This window comes from Cygnus olor, chromosome 3, assembly GCF_009769625.2.
Source record: "Cygnus olor isolate bCygOlo1 chromosome 3, bCygOlo1.pri.v2, whole genome shotgun sequence".
In the NCBI taxonomy this organism is placed as follows: domain Eukaryota; kingdom Metazoa; phylum Chordata; class Aves; order Anseriformes; family Anatidae; genus Cygnus; species Cygnus olor.
The window spans coordinates 101,473,030-101,490,110 of NC_049171.1; the positions used below are offsets into that span (position 1 = coordinate 101,473,030).

General features: G+C 39.0%; 1 protein-coding gene across 1 annotated transcript in view; it reads left to right on the plus strand.

Annotated features, from left to right (window-relative positions):
- Positions 1–17,081, plus strand: part of USH2A (usherin) — a 420,079-nt gene that overhangs the window by 178,433 nt on the left and 224,565 nt on the right. The window contains 3 exon segments of the mRNA XM_040551919.1: positions 1,803–2,006; positions 2,127–2,207; positions 4,570–4,755. Coding sequence (XP_040407853.1) covers positions 1,803–2,006; positions 2,127–2,207; positions 4,570–4,755 — 471 coding nt within the window.

Below are 17,081 nucleotides of genomic sequence, written 5' to 3' on the forward strand. Positions count from 1 at the left end.
AAATAGTAGAAAACATGCTATCAACACTATATACTTTTTACTTAAACCTTTTTATTTCAATTTTGCTTTATACAACTCCCTAAAACATAGAGTTTTGAAATGTACTTTTATTTAGGAATATAATGATATATTGGTATGATAAATGGAATATGGAGACTTTCACAGGTTAATAAATATTTACCAAAAGTTTTCTCAATTAGTGGCTGCTTGGTAGTAAATTTTGAATAAATGCATGTTGTTTTCTTCACCTCAAGCAAGGGATAAATATCCTCCTCCTCCCCCCCTCCCCATCTCTATGTCACTTACTTTATTTTAAGAAATTTCAGCTAGAGGCTGTGGGCCTTTGCATGACACTTCACATGTAGTCCTGAGAAGTCACTGTGGAGGGGAGCTGGCAGGCAAGTTTGTGAGAATTTGTACTGTGATTATTTATTCTGCAGCTTCCTGAGCATAAACAAAAAACTACTTGGCTGACATCAGTCAGAAGTCTATAAATAGTGATAAATGTATCTAGAATGATCCTAAAAAAAAAAAAAAAAAAAAAAAAAGGATTAAAATAGGTTATATAGTATGCATCCCAATCACAAATAAAGCAATGGTTCATTTTGTCTAATTATTAAGATGCTTGTGGAGACCGGGATTAATTCTTTCCTCTGCCACAGACTCAGAAACCAACCAAATCTCTGTGGAGTAGGAGTTGAGCTTAAATTAAGATGTGTCTATTTAAAAGAGCAGTATCTCTAAATTCCCAGCATGGTGGAGGGGGAAGGTGTTTTATAGGCTTATTCAAAATAGGTACCCACCTTCAATGCCACTTCCATTTTCCATGAACTATGCATGAATATTGGATTCTTAACTCAGGTGGCTAAGTGTGAATACTGCTTTCATCTTCCATCTTGTAGAAATAAAGGCTATAAAAGTACAAAAGATATAAATATAATGCTTGCACAAAGCTGAAAAAGAGCACTGATCTGTGAGAGACTGATTTTTAATTTGCAAAGTTAATACAAAAACGAATTAAGTCTTCAGTTTGGTTACTGTTTCCATTGGTTTTACATGAACCACTGACTGCTGAACTTTACCCAGATCTGAGAAATAGTTTACATCAATGTATTAATTTCTTTATAAATTATATCATAGAAATATAAGGAAACTTGAAGAACTGCACCCTGAAATTTTGTGATTTTGTTTTTGCAAATAACTAATTTAACATATTTATAATATTGGTAAAAATGTACCACACACACTGAAACATAAATGTACACCTATATACAAATAAATATAAAAGTTACTTAATTTTTTCAAGTAAACAAACAGTTTGGGGGTTATGTTTTCAGAATATGTTTGCAAGCAGTATACCAGATATACCTGTATTACAATAATCTGATATACCTCTGTCATCTCTTTGGTATGTTTTAAATCTACATATCCTCAGTTTGAGGAGAATGTATCAACAAAAACATCAGCAAGCAACAGAAAGCTGATTTTCAAATTCAGACTCACTTTTATGGTAATAATTTTAAAGGCAGAAGGGATGAAGCAGAAAAGAAATATTTTTTCATGGGATGGAATTGATAACAATGAAAGTACAAGTTCAGTAAGGCAGGAATTCCACACTAGAATACCAGTGATTTTTACTAGCATTAGTGTCTTGACAGGAGGGACAGAATTCTCATGTTGGAAGTTAACATTTTCACATTACAGTCTTTAATGCTGAAGATATAGATTTGAAAGGAACAAAAATGACTCTTAATTAATGACTGAGGCTCTTTATGTGATACTAATCCCTTACTGTTTGCTAGGTTTCGGTGGTTGCATGAAGGATGTTAAATTTACACGAGGTGCTGTCGTTAACTTGGCATCTGTGTCTAGCAGTGCTGTCAGAGTCAATCTGGATGGATGCCTATCAACTGACAGTGCTGTTAACTGCAGGGGAAATGACTCCATCCTAGTATACCGAGGAAAAGAGCAGAGTGTTTATGAGAATGGTCTACAACCATTTACAGGTAACACATTGGTTCCTTAAACAAAATACATAATTTTTATTTTGTTCTGTATTAATGTGTTCAGTCTTTTTTTTTTTTTTTCTTTTTCTCCCCTTTTACGTTTCTCTGTTTTCTTTGAAGAATACCTTTATAGGGTGGTTGCCTCAAATGAAGGAGGATCAGTATCTAGTATATGGACCCGCATTCGTACAAGAGAGTCAGGTAAATACAGTTTTAAGGCTTACTTATAACTTTTTTTTTTATATGCTACCTAATCTATCTAATGTTAGGTTAGAGGAAATCCCACCACAACGATTTTGAGCAGTCTAAGTTGCATAGTATTTCTAAAGGGACTAAAACTGCTTGATGCTTTGGATAGGTAGCAAGTTACTGTCTCATTTCAGCTATAATGTGTTCAGGCAAAAAATCTTCATATATAATTCCAAGTCTTTTCCAAATACATATTGTATTATGCAATTGTATGAGAGCAAGGAATGTGAAATAATTGAATTGCATTAAATGAATAAGAGGAGACATGCATCTAGGCACATTGATACGTGCATATCCAAACTCACATTATGGAAGTCTGCTAGAGGAAGTAAATTTCCTATTTTTCCTATGTATAACCAAGTGATACAAAATCAAGTGCAGAGAAAGGAGATAGCGGGATAGCAGGAGCAAGCTGTGGAGGATGAAAAGCCATGTAGTTAGTGAGAAGAGGGTCTAGTACAAGCTTTTATTTACATTGCCTGCACATGGCTATGCTGCTCATTGCTGTTGAATGATGAGAGTGGGGGAAGGATTCTTTTTACAAGTAACCTGTACGTTGTGTGTGAAAATACAGTAATATTTAACAGAAAAGCAGCATGTGCCTTGTGGAAAGGGTTTCAAAGGAACATAATTCCTGCTGAGCCTTAAAGATCACATTTGTCTTACATATCATGAAGAGAATTTAAAGGACATGTCCTTTTCTGTTTAGTGTTTTTAGCAAACTTTATTCAGCCAGCAAGTTTTAAGATCTACAGTTCTGCATTTTTTATTTACTCAACTTTTCCTCTTCCATAAAGTGAAGCCTTAACTGCATTCCATTAATGCAGAGAATTCTTTTGATGCAAGATATTCAATGCATGATCTTAAAAAAAAGATAGCCTGTGTTAATATTTGACTTGCAATGCACTCTTACACAACTTAGTGTCATTATTTTGTGTACCACCCAGAAGAAAGAAGATGTATATATATTTTCATATCAAGTGTGTGACCACAGTAGGTTTTCCCATAAATTTATGTTTGTAAGCTGACCACAGCATTGAGCAACTACATGTTCCCCAGGGTTGGAGAATAATTGCACTATTTAATTATTTTTGAGTTGTTTTTGAGATGTCCCTTATGAGAAGAACATCTGCTATACCGTACCTTATCTTGCTCTGTAATACATTTCAGAACTAATAAAATCAATATAATACTGTATTAACTGAAACTTTCCAAGACTATCACATTGCTTCTTTATATAAGCATTACGACTTCCAAGTATTTTTTATACTTTGCATTCTAGTACGTTTCTTATCAAAAACAAACAAACAAACAAAAAAAACAAACAGAAAAAACAGCAAACACTGTCTGTATTTATATTTAATGAAACTAAACAATAAAATTACAAAAAAGTGGTTATTTGATGGTGAAAAAAGAAAATGAACATCAGCAGGGCTAGGGAGGCCACATGCATTTACAGCAAACTCATCATCCATCATCCTGCCATAGTGTTCCTTGGGTCTTTCCTCTGCATCCCTTGTGCAGTCATCTGTGATGAAGTTGTTACTGGCCAGACCTTTACTTGGTATAGCAATATCTAATAAATAGTTAAAGGTTATGGGAAATGGGATGGTTTTTTTTTTTTCATTTTTTTTCATTAGTAACATTATGCATACATGAGTTTGGCTTTCCAGTTCTTTTGAACATCTTCATTTTTTTTTCTCCCCACTGACACCCCCCAATTCTATGGAATGATCAGAAGCAAAGGGTTTTGCAAAAAGGCCTAACTAGTCTCTGCTTTGCCCTAAGACAGTTGTCTAGAATTTTGCAAACATGAAAGTAAATTAGTAAGTTTAAATTTTTGAAGCACTTTTGTAAATGAGAATGCACAGTTTTAGAGATGTTCCATATTTGTGGCATTCTTTGGCTTAGATACCCAACAGATAAAAGTCAAACCCTTCTGTGTTGCAGTAACGTCTTGCTTCATTCAGTTGCATGATTATAAAACCTGAATTTGTTAGCTATATACAGTCCACATCCTCTTTTTGAGTGATGCTTAAATATATTTGATACATTAAATGTTTTTGGAAAACCTCAACAAGATGAGAAGGAATGCTATGTAGATGGAATTTTGATGGTTTTGAAATATAGCTTAAACTGAATAGCTCAAGATGTGCAGTCATATTAAATCAATGCTGAAAAGTTACAACTCTAATAAATTGTATTTATGCTAATGGTTGAGTCTGATTTACTGCAGCCATTAAAAGTGAAGAATAGGGGCAATAGTCTCCTTAGAACTGCCATTTTCTCTATTTTCTATTTTATCCTTCCACAGTTCCACAAAATGTGCCAACTCCCTCAAGAGTTCGCAGTATAAATGGTTACAGCATTGAGGTCACCTGGGACAAACCTGCTGGGGTCATAGGTGTAATTGAGAAGTACATTTTGAAAGCATATGAAGAGGATGGTCCCAATGTACCCATCACTAGTGCTGAGCTTGCTGACACTAGTATGCTCACAGGTAAATGTTGTTAAGTACCACTTTCTAGGCACATCTAATAACACGGCATGTTTATACTGCCTTTTGTTGAGCTATGAAGTATTACTTGTCTATTTTTTTGTATACAGGTTATATATAATATTTGGATGGGAGGTACGTGTTGTCAGCATCTGCACATATAGCAATGTACTGACTTCAAGGAACAATAGAAATTAAGATACATCTCAAACACTAAAAAATATTCTTATTTAAGCTATTTTTTCCCAACCCAGTGATGATTTTGGAGGGGAATGCTTATTGTTTGTTTTTACTTACTATACACGATGTTTCTTTCTCCCGTTTTTACATCCAGTTCACCTATATGAACTTTAAACCTGAGTCCCATAAGATTCTATTTGACCTGATAGACCAAAGCACTTGATATACTTGCCTAAATTTGACCATGTCAACCTAACTGATTTCAGTGGGAACTAGCATGCATTTATGTTAATCAGATGCTGTGCTTGCTAATACTGGGAAGTGGATGTAAGTTATTATGGAATGAAGGAATTTATGTCCTTGGGTTTATTGGATGTGGTCACTGTTGAGCTGTGGGTTGTGAACAGAAGTTGTATGAACCATTGCACATGAGGTGTGCTTTCTGGTGTCTTGTTTTTTTACCTGTAGGAGGCAGACATTTTTAGAAACGGCAGACTCTTTGTCCACTACAAAGAGAATATTTTGGGACATTTCTTCCTGTCAGAAAAATCTTATTTTCTTATTTACACTTACTTTCACTATATATATTCTCTAAAATTAATTATATAATTTATAAAAATTAAAAACATGCTAATGACATAATACTCAAAGCTGATGCTTTGATGTGGCTTGGCCTCAGGCAATAAAACAACTGCAAAATGTGCCTTAACCCTCTGGCAGTATATTACTGCTGCTTTCCTGAAGTCCAGGTAATATGTGCTTAGTGTTTTTACATAAATATGTATGTTTTGTGTTGTGTCTCTGCTATAATGTAGATATAAATTTTCAAGAGCAAGCATGCACATATTTTATCTTCTTCAGTTTGAAAGCTCTTTTGACTATTTGTGAGTAATGTGCTACAATACTAAAACTGCATAGGCATACTCTGATTTGTTTGATTAACTTCTTGTTTGAATACTCTATGTTGTATATTCTAAGCATATGAATTAGATGGCTTATAAACAACTGATGTTTGAAACTTAAATTTAGTTTAATTCTTGTTGGTATTATGCCATGATTGAGTATTAGGGTTATGAGAAAGTCTACACTGGGCTGGACAGGTAAGAGGTATCTGTGTGCAGCTTTCAGGAGGCAGAAGGACAAGATTTTTCTTCATATTAAATTGAGGTAGTAAATTGATCCCGTTTTTTTAGTGTATTATAGCAGATAGCTGCTGAGTACTGCAAAATCGAGTGACGCTAAGAACTTAAAACCAACTTTATTCACCCATTGTCCTCTCTGACAATGTCAGATTGTAGATGCTTAGGAAGACAATGTAATACACAAAGTCAGACTTCCTGTTAATACAACTTTAGCTGGTAGTTCGTGGAAGGCCTGAGCTGAAAGTTGCATCTGCACTATCATGCTGAATGGTCTGTGGTAGTATTGTCTTTCTTTTTTTCATCCATTTATGCTTTTGCCTTCTGTAATTTGCTATAGCAGTAAGTTTTCAAATTCAGTTTTGTCTGTGTGGAAGGGGTACTTCCTTTTGTTATAACTGCTGCCCAATAGTTTAGTTACGTATTTCCCAATTTTGGCATTGTCAGAAATATGTAATTCAGGTCTTCATTCTGTCCTGGTTTCAGTTAGGACAGAGTTAATTTTCCTCCTAGTAGCTGGCAGGGTGCTATGTTTTGGATTAGAATGAGAAGAGCGCTGATAACATGCTGATGTTTTAATTGTTGTAGAGCAGTGCTTACACCAAGCCAAGGACTTTTCAGCCTCTCTCTGTCCTGCTAGCAAGCAGGCTAGGGATGCAGCAGGAGCTGGGAGGGGACAGACCCAGGCCCAAACTGGCCAAAGGGGTATTCCATACCATCTGACGTCATGCTGAACAATATATAGGGGTGGCTAGCCGGGGTGGAGGGGGGGCCGGCTGCTCGGGGATAGGCTGGGCATCGGTCAACGGGTGGTGAGCAATTGCATTGTGCATCACTTATTTCGTACACATTATTACTATTAATACTATTATTATTATTATTGTTGTTGTTATTCTTTTCCCTGTCTTAATAAACTGTCTTTATCTCAACTCACAGACTTCACTTTCCCGTTTCTCTCCCCCATCCCGGAGAGGGAGGGGGGAGGGTGAGCGAACGGCTGTGTGGTGTTTGACTGCCAGCCGGGCTAAACCACAACACATGCTGAGGTCAGAGCTGAGACAAATGAAAATCTATTTCTGTCAAATCACTGATCTTGAAGTGATTTTACCTTCAGCCTGTTGATTTCAGTGCAGTCTGAATTAATGCTGACTTTTGATGACTAGTCAAATTTTGCCCCCAAAAGTAGATTCACAGTGTGTAGATAATGAGCATGCAAGTTCACTTAAATGCAAGCTGAGGGCTAGCAAAAGGATACCTGTTGGATTGTCAGATAACTTGTTTGCCTAAGCATGCTAGGTCAGTTTGTTTGCTGCCAGGCATACCTGGATGTAATCTGGAGAGCAACCATATAGTAACAAAGGGTGATGGCGGGACAGTAAAGAATGCTTCTTTTCATGTGGCATAAATGTGTCAGTTGCAGTTTTGCTGCTGGTAACACAGGATAAGAGATGATATATAGCCATAAATGTAAATTTCACTATGTCTTGATGTGGCATGTGTTCCTGCTATGCAAAATATAATTTATTTGCAAATATCTGTGTTTAATGTGTGAATTTGATGTAAATTTAAGAAGAAATGAGAAGTAAAAATCAGCATTATCTTGACAAGCCTTACTGAAGTCTAGGTAGACCACATCCACTGCCTTTTCCTCATTCACTGAGTATGTCACCTTGTCGTAGGAGATCAGGTTAGTCAAGCAGGACCTGCGTTTGGTAAACCCATGCTGACTGGGTCTTGCATATGGGTGTTTGCTAGCCGCCAGTTGACTGGGACCTCCCCTGATAGCCAGGGGAGTCCCATAGACTTGCATACATCTAAGTGGAGTAGCAGGTCGCTAACCATTTCCTCATGGATTATGAGGGCTTCGTTCTGCTCCCTGTCCCTATGTACCAGCTCAGGGGGCTGGGTACTTGCAGAACAACTGGTCTTGCTGCTAAAGCCTGAGGCAAAGAAGGCATTAAGTACCTCAGACTTTTCCTCATCTCTTGTTACTATGTTTCCCTCACATCCAATAAAGGATGGAGATTCTCCTTAGTCCTCCTTTGCTTGTTTTTGTATTTATAAAAACATTTTTATTGTCTTAAATATTAAGACTGAAATATTAAGACTTAAGCCAGATTAAGCTCAAGTTCAGCTTTGGCCCTTCTAAGTTTGTCCCTGCACAGCCTCACGGCATCTTTGTAATCCTCCTGAGTGGCCTGCTCCTTCTTCCAAAGGTCAAAAACCCTCTTTTTCTTTCTGAGCTCTAGCCTCAGCTCTCTGTTCAGCCTGGGTGGTCGTCTTCCATGTCAGCTCATCTTTCCGCATGTGAGGATGGCCTGCTCCTGTGCCTTTAGGTTTTCTTTCTTGAAGAGTGTCCAGCCTTCCTGGACTCCTTTGCCCTTCAGGGCTGCTTCCCAAGGGACTCTGCCAACCAGTCTCCTTAACAGGCTGAAGTCTGCCCTCTGGACGTCCGGGGTGGCAGTTCTGCTAACCCCCCTCCTTACTTTTCCAAGAATCAACAACTCCATTAATTCATGATCACTGTGCCTGAGACAGCCTCCAACCTTCACGATACGCACAAGTCCTTCTTTATTTGCAAGCTAAAGGTCCAGCAGGACACCATTCCCTGTTGGCTCCCTCACCAGCTCTGTCAGGAGGTTATCTTCTATGCACTTTAGAAAGCTCCTAGACTGTTTCCTCTCCACTGTGTTGTATTTCCATCAGACATCTCATTAAGTGGAAGTCTCCCACGGGAACAGAGGGCTAGGAACTGTGAGACTTCTCCCAGCTGTTTGTAGAATATTTCATCTGCCTTTTCAACCTGGTTAGACAGTCTATAACAGAGGCCCACCAGGACATCTGCCTCATTGGCCTTCCCCCTTATTCTTACCCATAAACATTCAACCCTATCATCACCATTATTAATTAATCCAAACCCTCCCTAACATACCAGGCTACTCCACTGCCTCTCTTTCCTAGCCTATCCCTTCTGAAGAGTTTGTAGTCATCTATTGCAGCACTCCAGTAATACAAACTGTCCCACCATGTTTTGGTGATAGCAAATACGTCATAGGTTTCCTGCTGCACAATGGCTTCCAGCTCCTCCTGCTTGTTGCCTACGTTGTGTGCAGTGGTGTAGATGTACTTCAGTTGGGTTAGTGATCCCGCCACCATTTTGTGGGGAGAAGTCCTAATTCCTGCATGACCATTCCTGGGCACTTTTGTGATTTCATAGAATGGCTTGGGTTGGAAGGAACCTTAAAGATCATCTGTTTCCAACCCCCCTGCCATAGGCAGATATCACCCACTAGATCAGGTTGCCCAGAGTTTCATCTAACCTGGTCTTGAACACCTCCAGGGATGGGGCATCCACAACCTTTCTGAGCAATCCATCCTCTCTGGAGAACCTGTTCCAGTGCCTCAGTACCCTCTGAGTGAAGAATTCCCTCATAATCTCTAACCTTAATCTCCCCTCTTTTAGTTTAAAACCATTCCCCCCCTTGTCTCGTCATTATCTGATTGAGCAAAAAGTCGCTCTCCGTCTCTTTTTAAGTCCCCTTTAAGTACTGAAAAGCCACAATGAGGTCACCCCAGAATTTCTAACCCATACCTTGTGCCTTTGCTGGTGCATGGCTCTCCATCACCTGCCTCAGCGGGGGTGGCAGACCCACGGACCTTGTTAGCACACCACCCCGTAAACATTGTTATTCCATCCCCAGGGTTGTCTCTGCCAAGATTGGTTTTATCCCCTTCCCCCTTCAAATGTGGTTTAAAGCCCTATCAATGAGCCCTGCTAATTCCTGAGCAAAGATCCTTTTCCCCTCTAGAGACAGGTGAACCTTGTCCATTGCCAGCAGGTCTGGTGTAAAGACAGCAGACCTTTAGTTAAGACAGCCTCTTACTGCAACTCAAAGAAAACGCTGCACAGTCTGCAACATGGTTCTACCTCTTCTGTTTCATAGCACAGAGGTCATCACACATTTAAAGAAAGTAACCTTTTCCTTAGACAACACAAATCTTTCAGATATTGCACACAGCAGTTCTCCCTGTCCTATCTCAATTTTCATGCCTTCAAACCATACTGAGTACTTTGCTATTTGGTATTGCTGGAGTTGCTTATGATGTCAAATGTTCAGTGTAGCTTCCTTTAGAGGTCCCTGAGCATTGAATGCAACAACATTCCACAAAGCACAAGCAAAGTGATAGATCAGAAAGACTCCTGATGTTTTGGGGAACTTTCAGTTGCAGCTTTAAATTTTTATTTACATCTCATATTTCGAAACAATGACTTTGGAAAAATCCCTTCTGTTCAGAACCTCAATTTTCAGGTAACAGACTTTGAATTTAATTTTCTGAAAATAATATTTTGTTAACAGTATATCTCAAGTAAGTTTAAATGCAATTGAATAGCCTTTCTTCATCACATGAGCATATTTTACATTACAGACTCCTTGCAATGTTTCAGAAGGCAGAATCAGGTACTTTAACTCACAAGAAAAGGTTTGATTTTCCCTGCTGAATCATCTTTCCTGGTTAATCAAAATTTAACATACAAACAGAACCCCAGCAGGAGATGCTGCTTTTGCTTATTTTTTTGAGTTTTCCTGGAAGATTGTATTTAATTTTCTCCCTAGTTTCAGGGACTATTTCTTTACAAATTCCTTTGTTGAATGCCACAGGAAGATGCTACAGTAGTCCCAACAGCTGGGCTAAAGAAACAGGAGAGAGACAAGCACTACAGAGCTTGGTAGTCTCACTAGTGAAGAAACTCTGGTGTTTTTCTACTCCTTCCTTCAGGTTTTCATTCACTGTTAAGCCTAGACAACATTTAAGCTACTGCTAGCAAACTTATGTGAGGGCACAGTCAAGCCCTCTCTATCTTATTTTTTTCCCCTGCACCTTTTTATACCCATCTGATCTATTTTGTTTTATACTTAGACTGTAAATTCTTTTGAACATTACCATGATCTGTTCTGTGCAGAAGGGTTCAGAGACATAGCTGGAGCACAGTAACAAAAAATTATTAGTAGTTTTACCTGTTCTCTAGAAGGCTGTCCTGTGTGTGTCAAATTCAGAAGAACCTATTGTACCTCTGCCAAGAAGAAAAGCTGAGCTAAATATTTAAACTAAAGCAGGTCTTTAAATAAGCATAATATCACTGTCCCAAAAGCCTATTTCTCAGGAAGCCTAAAACTCCTCAGGAACCAAAATCCTTCAAAATCTTTTCATCTTCAAAATCACAAACTATTTACATTTATGCAAGAAAGGAATATTCAGCAGATTTAAATCCTTGAAATGAGGTCTGACTGTTGAACCAAAAGTTTACTGTGTAAGGTAGTACATTTCAACACATTGTTCAGGACTTACATTCTAGAATGCTTCAAGTTAGATTGTCAAGTTAGGGTGAAAATTCTTGGGGTTCAAGGAATACTGTGCTAGCCCATCTTGCCTTGAGAAAAAACATGTAATAACATTGACACATTATGGACATGGCCAGCCACACTAAGCAGAGTAATAAAAGAAGTACAAGGTCGTCACAACAAAGAATTATTTTTTTTTTACCCCAAAAGTTGCTTTACTCTGTGTTCCAGTGCATTTCAAATGCCATTACTATGCTGCTATCAAAATTCAGAATATAAATTAGAATCAGTATCTAAACAAATGAAAGAAGCTTTAGACACACTATTTCAGTGCGGACTGTGGGTAGCTTATGCTTCTAATTTTCTTTGGAATCCAGAATATTATGGAATCACACCATCATTGGATTTGAGAAGGACCTCTTGAGCACATCCAGTCCATGCCCCCAGCTGAAGCAGGGTCAGCTACAGCAGGTTTACCAGGACTGTGTCCAGTTTCGTTTTGAAAATCTCCACAGTTGGAGGGTCCACAACCTTTTTGGGCAACCTGTTCCAGTGCTTGACCATCCTCACAGTTAAAAAAAAAAAAAAAAAAAGTGTTTTCTTGCATTCAGATGAAGTTTTCTGTTTCAGTTTGTGCCCATTGACTCTTGTCCTGTCATTGAACACTACTGAGAAGTGTCTGGCTCCTCCTTCATTTCCTTTTATCAGGTGTTTATACACAATAACACCTGAGTTTTTTCCTTTCTAGACTGAACAGTCCCAGCTCACTCAGCCTCTCTTCCTTTTATAATGTCTGCAAACTTACTGAAGGTACACTCTTCCCCATCATTAAGGTCATTAATGAAGACATTGAACAGTCTTGGTCCCCGTATCCACCCCTGGTGAACACCACAACTGACTTGCCTCCAACTGGATTTTATGCCACTGATCATAACAGGTCCAGCCATTCAACCAGCTTTCAATCCACCTCACTGTTGGCTTATCTGTACTTTGTTGACTTGTCTATGAGGATGTTACGGGAGACAGTGTCAAAAGCCATAAAATCAAGGTAACATCCACTTCTCTCTCCTTGTTCATGAAGTTATTCAACTCATTGAAGAAGTCTATCAGGTTGGTATATCCATTAGGAAAATCAGTAAGTCAAAGCAAACCCCATACTGATTCTGCACCGATTTCATCTTCCTTTTAATATGATCCCTTATTTCAGTGGTTTCTGGTATGGCTGGCTGCAAGTTGCCTCCTGTGCTTAGGCAGAAAAGATAGCTTCCAAAAGCTGATTTAAGCATTTAGTTTTGTGAGATAGTTACCAACTGGTTGAAGCTGTGGGAAGGTTGAGTGCTTTCTGTTCAGACACAGGTGTCTTATTACATCTAGGGGAGAATGAAGAGGGGATTATTGCTCAACCTTAAGGCTTGTCTGGTGTGTCTTAGCAGTTTAACTCTCAGAAAATTAATCCAGCAAGGTGATCATTTCTCATCCTTATCAATTAATGCTCAAAATACACATAAACACCCCACTGTGTGACACGGAAAATAGCTCATGAGAAATACCTCCACTAAACTTCTCTTTGAGTTCTTCTTGACTCTCCGTGCTTGAATTACCATCCTCATGTACTCTGTATCATGTGCTGTACATTTTGTTTCCACAAAGGGTTCCTTGTTTAGACCCAACCTTCAGATAGGACATGGCCTTTTGCATTTACTCATTCTAGCAAAATATTTTCCATTGTCAAGCGCATAAGAGAAATACCTTTTACCATTCAAATCAGTGTTATCATAGAATTGAGGAGATGTGTAAGTTTTAAAGTTTTACTTGCTCCCAATGACAGGCAATCATAGAAGCATAGAATATCCCGAGTTAGAAGGGACCCACAAGGATCAATGAGTCCAACTCCTGGCTCCACACAGGTCTACCCAAAAATTCAGACCATATGACTGAGAGCACAGTCCAAATGCTTCTTAAACTCTGACAGGCCTGGTGCCGTGACTACATCCCTGGGGATTCTGTTCCAGTGCATGACAACCCTCTCAGTGAAGAACCTTTTCCTGATATCCAGCCTGAACCTTCCCTGTCGCAGCTTGACACCATTCCCGCGGGTCCTATCACTGGTCACTAAAGAGAATAGATCAGCGCCTGCCCCCCCCAACTCCCACTCGTGAGGAATCTGTAGGCTGCAATGAGGTCTCCCCTCAGCCTCCTCTCTTCCAGTCTGAACAGGCCAAGTGACCTCAGCCCCTCCTCGTATGTCATCCCCTCTAGGCCCTTCACCATCTTCGTAGCCCTTCTCTGGACACTCTCCAATGAAGAACTGTAGTGGAAGCTGCAAAATAGTAAGATATCCAGCAAAAAAAATCACAGACATTTTATATTCTCACTACAGACTTCTTTTTTAATTTCATATGGTTATTGTAGTTCTTTTTTCCTGTGTCATTACCGCAATAACCAAGCACTGAAGTTGTGGCTGCACATGTGATGATGAGAAAATTGTTGTTTACGGTTTTCCCTCCTAATGCCCACGGTCACCTTTCTTTCCGTTCCCTGACATGTGCTTATGTTTACTTTCTTACCTTTTAGACTTTAATGTTTGGTAGATGACTATTTCAGGAAAAGTTAATTTGATGGTTGGATATAGTTAATTAGAGTGGTTAGCTGGGTCTCCTCTCAGAACAGGAAGTCAGGCCTCCTGCCAGCGACTGGTAGGCCTGCGCTCACGAGCAGGTGAAGGAAAGCTCACTGCTAGCCTGGAAAATGATACTGTTCAGAGAAACGCTGCCAAGGGAGAGCTCCCTCTAGCTGAATTGAGCAAGAGCTCTGCCAGGCTTGAGGAAGCAGTGGCAAGCAGCTGTGTCTGCCCGGCAAACCCCACTATGCTCTGCTGAGAGGCAGCGGGTTTTGGGGTCACCTGCAGGGCTGTACCCTGACCACCGCCTCCTGAAGGGCTTGAAAGTCAGGAGGCTGTGGGGGGCAGCCCCAGGGCCAGACCCCACAGTGGCGGGCACGGCGTCCCACGAGACCTGGGGCAATGGGTCAGCGTACCAACAGCCAAAGCAGCCACACAGCACAGGCCAGATAGTGCTGCACTGAGGGGGCACAGGTCTCATGGAGGTTGTCCCTTCTCTGCATACACATACACACATTTTGCTTTGTTTTTCAAAATAAATATCTCTGTAAACTGTGTTTTTGGAAACAGTACATCAGAATATTATTTAGGTGGGCTTAAAATGAAAGTTTGCTGCCTGATGACTCCTGAAAAATGCATTCATCTTCAGGGTTCTACAGGCCTGTAAATGATTTACCAAAACCATATAGTTTACTAAACAAAACCATTAATGAATTACTTGGCTATTGTTTTCATGCACTTCAGCTTACTTGTAATCTTTGTTTGCACAAATATTTTGCACTCAAAGCACTCTCATGCTGCAGTTAGTGAAATTTTTGTAAATTTGCAGAAAAGAATTGCAAACTGTCTAATGTAAGTGCATATAGGGCCAGAGTAATAAGAGGATTCAAAAATCTGTATTCCAGGTTCAATATTGTAATGTCATAGAACATTTTAGGGAGACACAAAGAGTCACCAAGTACTAACTTTGTTTTGTATTTACTTACAACTAAAATCTGACACTACATTTAAAGTAATAAAAGTTGGAAATTTTTATTGAAGGTATTGTTTTCCAGAGCTGATGTTATACTTCAATTGCTTGAACCAGGTTTAAATACAAAAGGATTGTCATTTTCAGCTAAATTCTTTCTCTTTATCATGGTTTTGTAGAAGTAACTTTTGATCAGAAGCAGGGATACCTGGTAGAAAACATCTACATACTTCCCACCACCAGAAGACTGATGGTATGCATGGTATGTTGCCATGCCACGGTATGTCAGATTTGGAACACAGTATGCATCCTTCTAACAAAAAGGGGTGCCATGTACCCAGACCCTTGTAACGACTAGGAATGAGATGCTTGTTGGCAGTGTGTTTCGTCCCTGTGCGCTGTAAGGAGATTTGGTCTCTCTGTCTCACCCACACAGACGCACGTCTCTCTCAGTGGAAGGAGCCAAATGAGTATAACAGCAGCTGCACCTCAGCCTTTGCTCAGATCCCTCTGACTGCTGCAGCCAATGTAACATACGGTAGTCAATGGATCTGCTGATGCCTGTTAGGTTCCTGTCAATTGTTAGATAATGCTTGAGCACATAGTGACTCTAAATCAGAGCGGCAGAGTATAAGCTCTTATCTCCTTTCATTTAGCAGGCTTTAGCAGACTAGCAGCATATTTTTCAATATATACATTTTAAAACATGAATTAATAAATGTTCTAACTTGATTGAGTTTAGACCTAAATAAATCTTGTTTACAGTCCAATGCTGTTGTATAAATTTATTCATATGAAATGGAAATCATCTGATTAAATAAACATGAACATTTTATCAAAATTACCTCAACACTTAGCTACATACCAATACTTTTATTAAGGAAAAAGAAATCAACTTCTTAATGTTTGTGAAGAAGGAAAAGATTATTAATATCTTTTTTTTATAGACATAGTTTTGCAAAAAGTTAAGACTCTTTCCTTCTCTGCAAACTTTTAAAATCAATCATATGCTAGAAAAATAGCAACAACAGCATTATCTGGAAAGATCAAGAGTAACAGAGTGATGAGATATTACAGGACCATTTCTCTCTGTGTCTAAGTAATGTCTGGTGCAAAATGGGACTGTTGGGCTATGGCTTTGTGCAAATTAAAGCAGCCAAAGAGCTGCTGTGTGTTGTGAAGAATGTAACAGACTTCCTTGAAACGTTGCAATCTGAACTGCATCCTCAAGGCCAGTGGAGCTTGTGCTTGGTTGATTATGATCTTGTTCAGTTGGGAAGAAAGGTCTTCCAACCCAGAGAAATCCAGTAACCAAAGTAACCTTTTATTGTTCTTATAAGGCAAAGAGTTGGAACAGGTGCCCTCTTGTTCAATAATTCTTCAGAATTTTATGACTCAGACTATGCTTATGGTAGAAGATGCTTTAAAAATGCAGATGTATGCGACAGATTGATGTGCCCAGGCTTTCAGTTCAGAGATGTGTATGTAGAAGACACATGTACTTAAACAGTTTTTGCTACAATCTGTCAAAAACACAAAGTCAGTTGAGGACTTCTTTTTCTGGTCAGTGGACTGTGATTAAGTGTACTGTGGCAATGATGCATCTCGACACACAAGTGACTTTGTAAGACAGATGCTGTACAACCTCAGGCATTCAAGTTGGCTAAGTTGTGTTTAGGTTTGGGGAGAAGGGATTTGGTAATTATTATTTTTTTCAACACCTTAAAAAGGCATTAAGATCCATCTATAAGGTCAAGTGTTGTTTCAATTTCATAATGTGTACTTCAAAATAAGTCCTTCTGAAGTAGAGTGTTAGAGAGGAAGCAATGAAAAAAATCTGGCAAAGAATCCCTCTGGCAAAAAATGCACTCAGCGTGTGAAACAAATGGAACTTGTGTGGGTAAGCTCTGTGGTTGACTTTGGGAATCTTAATATTCAGTAACAGAGCTGACTTTTCAGGCTTCATATGAAAGAAGTGAGTGGTTATAATTAAAGTTACCTATATTTGCCTGTAAAAAACAAACAAACAAAACAAAACTAACTTCAAAACGTTCCTCTTCCACCATCTTAATGTATTT